General features: G+C 41.7%; 1 protein-coding gene across 6 annotated transcripts in view; it reads left to right on the top strand.

Annotated features, from left to right (window-relative positions):
• The window catches only part of USPL1 (ubiquitin specific peptidase like 1), a 41,920-nt gene extending 30,528 nt beyond the window's left edge, over positions 1–11,392 (top strand). For all 6 annotated transcript variants that reach the window (XM_070049063.2, XM_070049062.2, XM_070049061.2 and 3 more), the window contains 2 exons: positions 2,786–2,943; positions 7,849–11,392. In XM_070049063.2, the coding sequence (XP_069905164.1) occupies positions 2,786–2,943; positions 7,849–10,091 (2,401 nt within the window). In that variant the 3' untranslated portion in view covers positions 10,092–11,392. The remainder of the gene's footprint in view (positions 1–2,785; positions 2,944–7,848) is intronic.
• The last annotated feature ends 1,379 nt before the right edge of the window (positions 11,393–12,771 follow it).

The raw sequence follows: 12,771 nt of genomic DNA, 5'->3' as shown, positions 1-12,771 counted from the left end.
CCGCAAATGATGTTAGAAATGTCCAAATGGCCCTTGACAGAAAAGAGGTTCCCCACTCCTGTTCTAGGGGATCTAAAGAGGAAAATGAAAAAGGAAAGAAGGACGGAGTGAATGCTTTATTTGATTGACTCCAGGATACCAGTGTTCACACATTGCACTGTGTTGTTGTTTTTTTTTTTTTTTTTTTTTTTAATATGCCATTGAAAAAACGCTGCCTACTTAACTGCGTGCCATCAGTTACAAGGTGCATCCCAGCGTTAGAGAAAAGGAACGTGAGCTCTGTTTGGCATGTGAAACCTATCAAGTTTCATACTAATGGAAAGTAACGCTAGGAGGACATTCTGAGGGCTCGCCTCTATGTGGCTGAAGTAGCAGAAACGCCAGAAAGATTTGTGGTTCTTCTCTCTGTTGTCTTGCTCCACATGAGCCCTGCTTAACTTTGGTGGCCAGGTGATATTTTGGCTGAGTGGCTGGTGTAATTAAGAGGATGTTTTAAAATGGATACAATTGCCCTGATGGTTGTCTTCCCTTTTGTGCTGGATAAGAAAATCAAATTTCTACCTCCTCTGGCTTTGGAGGTTTCGGGCAGGTCATTTCTTGGTATCCAGGGGAATCTATATCCAACTAGAGTTTGAATGTCTGTTAAATCCAAGAAAGTGTGCAGGATGCAGATTTTTTAAATTTTTTTTCTTTTTGACAGAGTTAGTGAGAGAAAGAGACAGAGAGAAAGGTCTTTCTTCCGTTGGTTCATCCCCCAAATGGCTGCCACGGCCAGAGCTATGCTGATCCAAAGCCAGGAGCCAGCGCCGTGGCTCACTTGGTTAATCCTCCGCCTGTGGTGCCGGCATCCCATATGAGTGCCGGGTTCTAGTCCTGGTTGTTGCTCCTCTTCCAGTCCAGCTCTCTGCTGTGGCCCAGGTGCTTGGGCACTTGCACCCGCATGGGAGACCAGGAGGAGGCATCTGGCTCCTGGCTTCGGATCAGCACAGTGCCGGCCATAGCAGCCATTTGGGGAGTGAACCAACGGAAGGGACACCTTTCTCTCTGTCTCCCTCTCTTACTGTCTAACTCTATCTGTCAAATTAAAAAAATAAATAAATCTAAGTCATAATTTATAAAAAAAATTCATTTATTTATTTGAAAGTCAGCGTTACAAAGAGAGAGAGAGAGACCTTTCATCTGCTGGTTCATTTCCCAAATGGCCACAATGGCTGGATCCTGGCCAGTCCAAAGCCAAGAGCCAAGAGCTTCTTCCTGGTCTCCAGCGTGGGTGCAGGTGCCCAAACACTTGGGCCATCCTCTGCTGCTTTCTCAGGCAGGGGGCTGGATCGTAAGTGGAGCTTCTGGGACTCATACATATGGGATATAGGCGTCACAGGTGGTAGCTTTATCCACTATACCCAGGGTGCAGGTTTTAATCTTGGTTTTTACTTTTACTAATTTGCCACAGGGGAGTTTAGAAGACTCGAATTTACAAAAATATGTCAGATGATCTTAATGCATTACTTTACTTATTATTAATGCCTTTGTCAACTAGCTCAGAAGATGTCTTGAGAGGTTTTATATGAGGCCAACAGAACTTGATATTATAAATATTTTATTTTAAAATATTTTTAATTAACTCTTAGGTATAAAAAGCTTGCAAAGTGAGCTGTGAACGTGTATCTATTTTTACTGTGGATCATCGACATAAGGACACATACCTCACGTTTTAACATACCTGAAATGGGAGTACATCTCAAATTTGATGGCATGATGTAGTCTGGTTTTTTCATGGTAGCACATTTTATAGTCGGTGACATCTCAGATTCATTGAAATAAATGTGGTAGAAACAACAGTAGGACATAGTGCTGTAGAGTTTGCAGGGCTTCTTCTGTATAGGCACTTAAAATTTGAGGACTTGATTATTCTCTGACAAAATGATTGACAAGGAATAATTTACAAATTATCTCTTGTCAGTCTAAATAATCTTCATTTTGGACATTGATTCCAGTTCATTTCAGCTGAATATATTTTAATAAGATAAGTAAGTTTTGACAGCTGTTCAAATATTGGGAAAAGGGATATTCAACATTTTTCTTAAATCCTGAGGGCTTTGTTAAATTTGGTTTTTGAGGCCTGTCTCTGGGTTCTATTTTCTGTTTTGGCATGTTGCTCTGATAGTAAAATGCATTTAGGAATGATGGTTGTCTTACAGTTTGTAGTAAATCAGCCAGGATGCTGTATCTTCCTCTCTATTTAGAAACTTTTCCTCTGTGAAAATTTTGGTTTGGTAGACTTCTCTACTTCCAGAGATAGCTGAAAGAAATAAACCAAATTAATGTGACTTTGAATATCACAGGTTTATTGCTTCGTTTCATGCATTACCTACTCTACCTAACAAAAGCAGTTAATTTGATTTGGGCACTTGATGCCAAAGAAAATTCTGAAAGGTCTGGATTTTTCCCTTTAATTCTACCATGTACCTCGCATGAAATCTTCTATAAGCCAAAGCAGCATTGCTTCTTACTTGAGCAATTTTTGTTTAATGGTCTGTGTTAGATTCTTACTGCCTGATGGCTTCCAACTGTCATTGATACCATTCTGAAAAGGGTTTAATGTTACATATTTCTTAGAGCAAGTTCTCCATTTCTAATTAAGGCACACATCTGGAGGTGCTCAAGAAAAATTAGTGCAGTTTGCCTTGAACGTATTATGTGTGACTAGTTTGCTTCAGCCCGTCTTTGTATGAGCAGACACATGGCGTTGAATTTGTTTGAATTTTCTTGCCTTTGTTCTCCACAGAGTGTCTCCCATATTCATGGTGCACTTTGTAGAAGGCTTGCCACAGAAGGACTTGCAGCGCTATGCATTTCATTTGGAAGGATGTCTTTATGAAATAAAGTCTATAATTCAGTACCAAGCAAGTAATCATTTTATAACCTGGATTTTAGATGCTGATGGTAAGTGCAGCAAAATAAACTTCTAATTTGATTTTCCATGAACTTTTTGAAGTACCTTTATGTTCTTCCTTTTTCTTATAGCATGGATCTCTGCTATAAGTATTTCCTTTTTAGACAAAGGATGAGATCATGTACTGTCCATTTACAGTTTGCTTGTTTTCCACTTCATATTTTTATTTTTTAATTTTATGAGTAATATATGTTTAATTTTTTAAGGGATTGATTGATTTTATTTGAAAGGCAGAGTTACAGAGCGAGAAAGGGACAGTGAAAGATCTTTTATCCACTGGTTCATGCCGCAAGGGCCAAGGCTGGGCCAGGCCAAAGCCATGAGCTTCATCCAAAAACTTAGGCCATATTCTGCTGTTTTCCCAGGCTATTAATAGGGAGCTGGATTGGAAATGGAGCAGCTGGGATGCAAACTGGTGCTTATGTGAGATGCTGGTATCTGAGGCAGCAGGTTAACCCACTAAGTCACAGTGCAGGTCCCAGAATTTCAATTTTGTGGATGCTGCATAAATCTCTTGCAGAGGAAGTTCATCACTCTGAGGTTTTTAATTGAAAAAGTTTAATTTTAATTGAAAAAGTTGTATTTAGTATGTAATTGTTAGTGTAAGCAAAATAGTACACATCTGTTTCTAGGATGATGATTATATTTTTTAAGGGCAGGGTTCCCATATGGGTGCCGGTTCAAGTCTGGGCTGTTCCACTTCTTTTTTTTTTTTTTTTAAAGATTTATTTATTTATTTGAAAGTCAGAGTTACACAGAGAGAGAAGAAGCAGAGACAGAGAGAGGTCTTCCGTCCTTTGGTTTACTCTCCAATTGGCCGCAATGACTGGAGCTGCACCGATCAGGAGCCAGGGGCTTCTTCTGGGTCTCCCATGCGGGTGCAGGGGCCCAAGCATTTGGGCCATCTTCCACTGCTTTTCCAGGCCATAGCAGAGAGCTGGATCAGAAGTGGAGCAGCCGGGACTTGAACCGGTGCCCATATGGGATGCTGGTACTGCAGATGGCGGCTTTACCTGCTACACCACAGCACTAGCCCCTCTAGAATTATTATTAGACAGTATAGCCCCCTGTCACTGTTAAATAGAATATCTGAAATGCATAGTTTGCTAACAGCTTTATTTATATAAGATTCTCAAAAATAAGTACAGTTCATGAGTTTTGAAAGTTTTTTCCCCTTCTGTTTGTCTAATGTAGTTTGTTAGTTTATTTTTCTGAGTGTTTACTTTGCCTTAGGCAGCTGAACCCCCTGAACGTTTTATATCAGGCCGTTGGTAAGGGGTCACTTTGATGTAACTGTTCCCTGTTGTTTGGGCACTTTTTACATCCTCCCAGAGGGATGTTTGGATGGATGGCACAATACTGCATTATACGGACAGGCCTTTCTAATAGATGAAAGTCATTAAAAATACTGGATTACAAAAGTGCTTTACAAACTGAAACTTACATTATGAATATAATTATTACCTTAAAGTATCACCCTCCATTACAATTTGGATAGAAGTAATTCTCCACAACATAAAAACAAAACCTGCTTACTTTAGCTTGCTGTTCATGGCAGGGAGTAAAAAGTCCGCTTCATGCACAGCCTGGTTCCCACCCTGACAGCATATAAGAATCAGTTGGTTTGCTTAAAAAATTTTCAGGCTCTACTCCAGACCAATGATCAGTCTTAAAGATTGCCCCAAATATCATTAATGTTGTAGAAGCTCCTCAGGTGGTTCTAAAGTGCACTTTTGATAGAGAACAACTGATGCAGACCAACAAAAATCTCAGAGTTTTACTGAGCATAGAAAAAAAATGGAGGGGTCAGGTATTTTGTACATATGCATCTACATAAACCACATACTTAGTGAGTGGTTTTGTTTTTGTTCTGTGGGAGGGTTAGCAGTTCATTTAATTTTCCTTTTTGTAACTTAACTATTAGAGAACTCTTATTTCTATTTGTGACTTATGCACTCAGTTTACTTCGCATCATATCTTATATTTTAATAAGCATATTAATCTTGTTTTTAATTTTCCCCTTTGGGGTAGTTTTTAAAAAGCTGTGCTGGGTCTTGGACCTTTGTCAGTCTCACTTAGTCACTGGGGATACTTTGGAAATTGCCCAGTCTACTAATAACTGAGTTGGCCTGAAGCATCGAGAGTAGATCCCTTTCTCCTCTCCTAACCTTCCCTGTTCCTCAGAATGAGTTCCTTCTAGGAAACCTTTGAAACCTAAGATCGAGCTCTTCTGTCCCTGTACACTTAAGATCTTTTCTTGTCCTAACAAAGTGAAGGACAGATGCATCATGTGTTTACGAGCCAGTAGTTTTCTATCTCACTCCTAGAAATGTTTTTCTGAGAAGGTAGGAGTGTGTGTAGAAGGAAGGGAAAAGGGAAACTTAGCACACTTTGAGTATTTAAGATGAACCTTGTAAACATTCTTCTTCTCCCTTAAAGCGGTTGTCCCCTCTCTGCTGCTAAAGTGTGGTGTTTTTGGTTTTTTAAAAAGATTTACTTATTTATCTGAAAGTTATAGTTACACAGAGAGAGGAGGAGAGGCAGAGAGAGAGAGAGAGAGGTCTTCCCTCCACTGGTTCACTCCCAAGTTGGCCGCAGTGGCCGGAGCTGCGCTCATCTGAAGCCAGGAGCTTTCTCTGAGTCTTGCCACGCGGGTGCAGGGGCCTAAGGACTTGTGTTATCTTCTGCTTTCCCAGGCCACAGCAGAGAGCTGGATCAGAAGAGCAGCAGCCAGGTCTCGAACCAGCACCCATATGGGATTCCAGCACTGCAGGCAGTGGTTTTACCCGCTACGCTCAGTGCCGGCCTTAAAGTGTGTGTGTGTGTGTGTGTGTGTGTTTTTAAGTGTGGTGTTTTTTAAAGTAACTACTCCTTAGAAGAAATACAGTGGTTTGCATGCTCACTATTACAATTCAGAGAGTAGAAAAATGTCGTATAGTAGGTAGGATGGTGTTAATATAACTTTTTTTTAATTGATCACATTAGGTTTTGTAGAAAGAGAGCACATATTTGCTGTTCTACAATTTCCATGACAGTTTACTTTTTGTAGTTACTTTATATGTCATAGAAATATAGATATTGATGTATAAAGGGAAAGTGTGAGTTGTTTTGAAAAGCCAGTAATAAAAACACAGATATTGTTATTAAGAAGCTGTTATTCATCCCAGCCTTTGGTTAACTTGTCCCAGTTATCACATGACCATAAATAAAGTATAGTTATACTTTCCTCTTTTTTTTTTAAAGATTCATTTATTTGAAAGTCAGAGTTACACAGAGAGGAGAGGTAGAGAGAGGGGGGGGGGGTCTTCCATCCGATGGTTCACTCCCTAATTGGCCACAATGGCTGGAGCTGTGCCAATCTGAAGCCAGGAGCCTCTTCCGGGTCTCCCACATGGATGCAGGGACTTGGGCCATCTTCCACTGCTTTTCCAGGCCATACCAGAGAGCTGGATTAGAAGTGGAGCAGCTGGATCTTGAACCAACGCCCATATGGGATGCCAGCGCTTCAGGCCAGGGCATTAACCCACTGTGCCACAGTGCGGCCCCTAGATATATCTTTCTTAATCTCTGTCACCTGTCTAGTGTACTTTTTGTTTGTATTTTTTTATTTTGGTAAGATAAGCATAACAAAGTTTACAATTTTAACATTTTAAGTGTGCAATTGGATAGCATTAAATACATTCATAGTATTGTGCATCACCATCCATTTCTAGAACTTTCTATCATCCTAACTAATTTTCCTTAAACAGGGACTTCCTTTCCCTCTACCCCCGAGTGATTCTGCTTGTCTGTAGGAATTTGACAACTCTAGGTACCTCATGCAAGTGGAATTGTACAACATTTCTCAGTTTATGTCTGGCTTATTTCAGTTAGCATACTTTCTAGATGCATCCATGTTGTGCTTGTCAAGTTTTCTCTTCTTAAAAGGCTGAGTAAGATTCCATTGTCTGTGTTACCCGCTTACCTGTTGATGGACATGTGTGTTGTTTCCGCCTCCGAGCACTGTGTGTAATGAGCTGTGAATAATAAGGCACGAGTGGCTGAGACCCTTTGTCCAGTTCTTTCGGGTGTGTGCCTGCAGGGGCACTTGCTGGGTCTCAGAGTAGTTCTGCATCCAACGTTGGGAGGAAACACCAGACTGTGGCACTGCAGCTGTTCCACTTGATGTTCCCCCAGCAAGGCACGAGGATTCCACTGTCTCCAGGTCCCCGCCAGCCTTGGTGGTTTTCATCTGTGGTCGTGGTGCTGGTGGTTGTTGAGGGTAGCTGTCCTGCTGGTGTCTGTGTGTTCTCCTCTTTTTGTAACAGATAGTTTAAGACAGGTCATCTCTTCATTCACGTTGTACCACTACTTAATGACTCTCATTCCTACCACACCACTGAAATTGTGCAGTGACCAGATTGCTATAAATAGTGGATTCTTCACAGAGCTAGTCCTCGTCTTCATACGTGTCCCTTGTCATCAACCATCTTTCTTACCGCTTGACAAATAAGAAAACAGACGCAAAATAATGCAAGAACTAAAACAAATGCTTTTACTTAAAGTAATGATTTTCATTTATCTGGCTAAGTCCATAATGTGGAACAACTTACTCTTTTCTGAAGTTGGATAAATTGGTTGTTACCGTATTCTAAGTACCAAAGGTTAATTATGCTCATAATTGTCTTGTTTTTTGTGGACATTTTGGGAGAGTATAAGCTATCCAGAAAATTGCCTCAGTTTTTCAGATTTCTGAGTATATTAGTCCATAACTTTTGTCATCCAAATAAAGACTTTAACATGAGAAGGACGGTGAGCAGGACACAGCCATGTTTTAAAAAGATCAGAAGAGAGTTAACACAGGATGGTGATGTTTGAATGTGTAACCCTCTTTGACTTTCTTTCCTAACCCCCAGGAAGTTGGCTGGAATGTGATGACTTAAAAGGCCTGTGTTCTGAAAGGCATGAAGAATTTGAAATTCCTGCTTCAGAGATCCATATCGTTATTTGGGAAAGAAAAACATCCCAAGTGACAGATAAAGAAGGTGCTCGCCTTCTGCTTGAAAAACCCAGCGATGAGCACGCTTCTGGTGCTGAGCAGCCGGCGTCTCCAGCGCTGTGTCCTGGGCGTGCGGCCCCCTCAGCTGGCGCGGCCTCCATGACTCACCCTGCAGGTAGATCAGTCGCTCTTCCACCAGGCGATGCCGTGGCTCCTGGGGATCATTTTCTCCCAGAACCAAAAGATTGGGTTGCCAATAAGGTTTTACCTTTGACACTTAAAGAAACTGTCCAGGAAACCGCCTCTGTTGTCCAAGTGAACTCTCAGTCTTTCCCAAACTTAGAAAATAAGCCTGTAGCAGAAAATACAGGAATTGTCGAAACCAGAGCTTTACCATCACAAGACTCACTAACGGCTTCTTCGGTATCAGATCCATGTAAAGAAAAACAAGTTCAAGACCAGTGTGTAGGTTTAGGCGTTCCATCTCAAGTTGTAAATACAAACATGGCGTCAGTGCAGCCGAATACGGGAGACAGCGGCAGTTCTAAATCTGTGAGTGACAGTCACGCTGCAGTCCTTACACAGGGAGTGGAGGCAACAGAAATGGAGACGAGCGCTCAGTTCAAACAGTCCTTTCCACAAAAATTGGAGGAATTAAAATCAGAACAACACACTACATCTCAGCTTTCTAATTTGGAGGAGAAAAAGCCTGTAGCAGAACCCCAGACCTTCACAGTGAAGTCACTACAGAGTCAGTGTCTGAAAGAAAATCAGAAGAAACCATTTGTGGGAAGTTGGGTTAAAGGCTTATTAAGCAGGGGGGCTTCTTTCATGCCACTCTGTGTTTCAGCTTGCAATAGAGACACTGTTCTGCATTCAGTCGTTACAAGGGCAAATAGTGTAGATGGCTTTAAAGGTAAAGGTAGAAACCAAAAGGGTAAGCAGGTATCCAAGAAATCTCGGAGGCACGCAGGTAAGCCACTTCCGGTCCAGAGTCCCCCACCAGCTTGTCCACCTGCTGGCACGGCCGCTCCTCCACCAGCTAGCACAGCTGCTCCACCTACTAGCACAGCCGCTCCTCCACCACCTAGCAAAACCGCAGCTCCAGCTCCTCCACCGGCTCACACGGCTGCTCCACCTGCCAGAATTGCTGCTCCTCCAGCTCCTCTGCCACTTCGCCCGGCTGCTCCTCCACCTGCTAGCATAGCTCCTCCTCCGCCGGCTAGCATGGCCGCTCCTCCACCTGCTAGCATAGCTCCTCCTCCGCCGGCTAGCATGGCCGCTCCTCCACCTGCTAGCATAGCTCCTCCTCCGCCGGCTAGCATGGCCGCTCCTCCACCTGCTAGCAAAACCGCAGCTCCAGGTCCTCCACCGGCTCACATGGCTGCTCCACCTGCTAGAATTGCTGCTCCCGCTTCGAGTGCTGCCTCAGAAGGTTTGAAGAAGTGTGAAAACACCTCCTATAGAGCTCACCTCAGCCACAGTCCTCTTTCTTCAGCAAAACATGGAGACTCAGTTGAAGGTCAGATCCATAAACTTCGACTAAAACTTCTTAAAAAACTAAAAGCCAAAAAGAAGAAATTAGCTACCCTGAAGTCTTCCCCCCAAAATGGAACACTTGCAAGTGAACATTTAGAGCAAGTGTCCCAGTGTGAGTCTCCAAATGACTGTGACTCGTTAGAAGACTTGTTAAATGAGCTGCAGTTTCAGATTGATATTGCAGATAAGCAACCTGGGTGCACTCCTGTTTCTGATGTTTCCTCATACAGTGGTCAGACTCATGAAGACATTTTAGCAGAACTGTTGTCTCCTACAAACACTGTTTCAACAGAGCTCTCAGACAATGGAGATGTTGACTTTGGATACTTGGAAATGGGAGATAACTGTATTCCAGCACCAGTACCTAGTGAGTTAAATGATATTCCCCAAAACACACATCTGCGACAGGACCATAATTATTGCAGCCCCAGCAAGAAAAATCAATGTGAAGTTCAGCCAGACTTAGCAACAAGTAATGCCTGCATTAAAACGTTAAGCTTGGAGAGTCCCGTGAAGACTGATATTTTCGATGAGTTTTTTTCCACTTCAGCATTAAATCCTTTAGTTAATGACACACTAGACTTACCTCATTTTGACGAGTACCTGTTTGAGAATTTTTAAATGCTTAATTCTTTTCAGTTTAATATTTATTATTGCACTTAGAAAAAAACGTGTTTTCAGGTAGTGTTCATACACTGGCCTTATGTAATAACCATGAACAAAATGTAAGCTCCTGGAGGGTTGTCTTCCTTCTGGTTCTGCCTGTGAAGCATGGACTCCGTTTTACAAATTAAATTGATCAGGAATGTATCCTCCTTGTTGGTTTCATTTTCTGCTTATGGGAAGATGAAGATTTCAAAATGTAAAACATGAAGAGTTACTGTATCGTTTTTGGCAGTGCAGTTGGGTGCATTGAATTTGCAGATTTTAAATTTTGGTTATGTCAGGTCAGGAAAAACACTAGACAAACATAAGTTGTTGTGTGCAGTATATGAATGTGTGACAGTTGCGCTTCTGGTTCTGTGGTCCTAGAGCCCAAGCCTGTTTCTTCTGTTCATAGAGTGCTGTGAAGATGTAAACTTACTCAGGACCAGTCGTCTGCTTTTTCTCCTTATGAAAGATGCCAGGAAATCTTACTGCTAGAACTTCGAGTAATATTAAGTTACCAATAAATGAGCTTTAACAGTAAGAAGTAATGTATGTTTATAGTGATATACAAAACATTAACATTAACCTGAATTTCTTGCCAAGGCATTTAGTTATGTACACAGAGTGAGACACCATGTAACAGTTCTGTTTAGGAAGAGAATAATAACCAGTGTTTACCAGGCTTGCTATGAGCCTGTTGGGTTCTGTAATGTTATGAAATGTTGATTCAGTTAAATCCCAGCATTCTTAATGCATGAGATGCTTTGATCACACTTTACAGATAAAGAGCCCCTGTACACTGTGGATACGTTGTAGGGCTGGGATTGAGTAGAGTTGTTGTCACGTAGTCAGCAGTGTTATCTGCTTCAGTTCCACCTCTCAGGCTTCATGTCGCGATGAGATCCCCAGACAGCATCGCCGCCGTAGTGATTTCAAGTGACAGCAGCAGTTCCTTAGATTTAAGGGTGGCAGTGGTCTTTGGGTAAAAGACGTGGCCAGAAACTCAGTACTTCATAATCTATTTGTCAGATTTACTCCCACACCCCTCCTGGTTTTTTTTTTGTGTGTGTATATGTGTGTGTGTGTGTATGTGAGATTATTGAATATAGTCATATAAGCATATAATACATATTTATTGTAAATAAAAATGGAAAAATACAGGAAAACCGGATTTTGAATCATCCATCTTGATTGATACTTAATGATAGCTATTGCAAACAATCATGTTTTATGCATATAGATTTTAAATAAAAATGAGAGCCTGCTAGAACTTACTTATATGATTTGTTTAATGAGTTTTCCATCTCAGTTATTGAAAACCTGTAGAACAGCTACATAATGCCACATTATATAGATAGCCATTGTTTCACTAATCTTTTTAGATTCTTAGGTGATTTAGAGTTTTGCAGCTGCTGCTGTCAATAGTGCTACAGCAGGTACCCTTAGTGAAATGTTACCACAAGTCCGAGTTTTCTTTTGGGAGAGTGGCCCTGCCTGGTCAAAGCAGATACACAATTACAGTCTTTGTGATTTCATGATTGACCTCCCTGAGGCCTCCCAATGGTAGGCAGTAGCACTGACAATGGAGACTTTTTTTTTTTTTTTTTTTACATATCCATGTGAGGTAAGTACTGGCAGCTGAGTTTCTTTGAGGACTTGCTTGTCCATCCTTTGTTTGTTATTGATTATCCATATAACAAGTGTTTCCAATAAGTGCCAAACACTTCTGTGAACCCAAGGTGAGGCAATACAGTGAAAGGAAATTTTTGCCTTGTAGGAGTTTGCCTTCTAAATAAGTAGATTAATACTCAAATATCAAGATTTTAATATATTTTGCACCAAAGCAAACTTAACCTTTTAATTCCATTTTCCAGGAACATTTTGAAGTCCCTGTGTATATGTTAGGTAGTACTAGGAGAGAAATTGATTTTGAGAGAGTTGATTCTTGCCACGTTTGGTAGTTAACTTTAAGTCACCAGGAACACTGAGTTAGCAAATACTAAACAGTGTGAGACTCCTGCAAGCATCTGGCCACAGCAGTTTCGTCAACCAGCTTTTCTGGGGTTCTATCTGATGATAACCTTAGTTAATGTATAGTGCTGATTCATTACGTTACCATTGAACTCACGGCTGGCAGGACTGTAACAGGCCTGAATGAAGTTTAACAGGGATACTCTCTGTAAGGCACATCACAGCTGCCTTATGCTTAAGAATGCTACATAACACTTGAGCACGTTCAGGGCTGTGCCTGGGGCTACTTCAAACAGAAATCCACAAAAGCACAACATGGCACCAAATAGACAAGACCATGAGATGGGGGTGACAGGCACCAGATCTTATGTGACTTTGTGAACTCCAGTGAGGACTGCACTGACAATAATAGGAAGCTACTGGAAGGTTTCAGGCGAGATGTGGCCTTGTTTTTTGTTTTTGTTTTTGAAAGACAAGAGTTACAGAGAGAGGTCTTCCATCTGCTGGTTCACTCCCCAAGTGGCTGCAACAGAGCTGAGCCAATCCCAGGAGCCAGAAGCTTCTTTCCGATCTTCCACATGGTTGCAGGGACCCAAGGACTTGGGTCATCTTCCACTGCTTTGCCAGGCACATTAGCAGGGTGCTGGAGCAGCCGGGACTTGAACCTGCACCCATATGGATT

This window comes from Oryctolagus cuniculus, chromosome 9, assembly GCF_051225735.1.
Source record: "Oryctolagus cuniculus isolate XC-2025 breed Fujian yellow rabbit chromosome 9, ASM5122573v1, whole genome shotgun sequence".
Classification (NCBI taxonomy): Eukaryota; Metazoa; Chordata; class Mammalia; order Lagomorpha; family Leporidae; genus Oryctolagus; species Oryctolagus cuniculus.
Note: the sequence above shows the minus strand (reverse complement) of the source record. Positions and strands in the feature narration are given on the sequence as shown.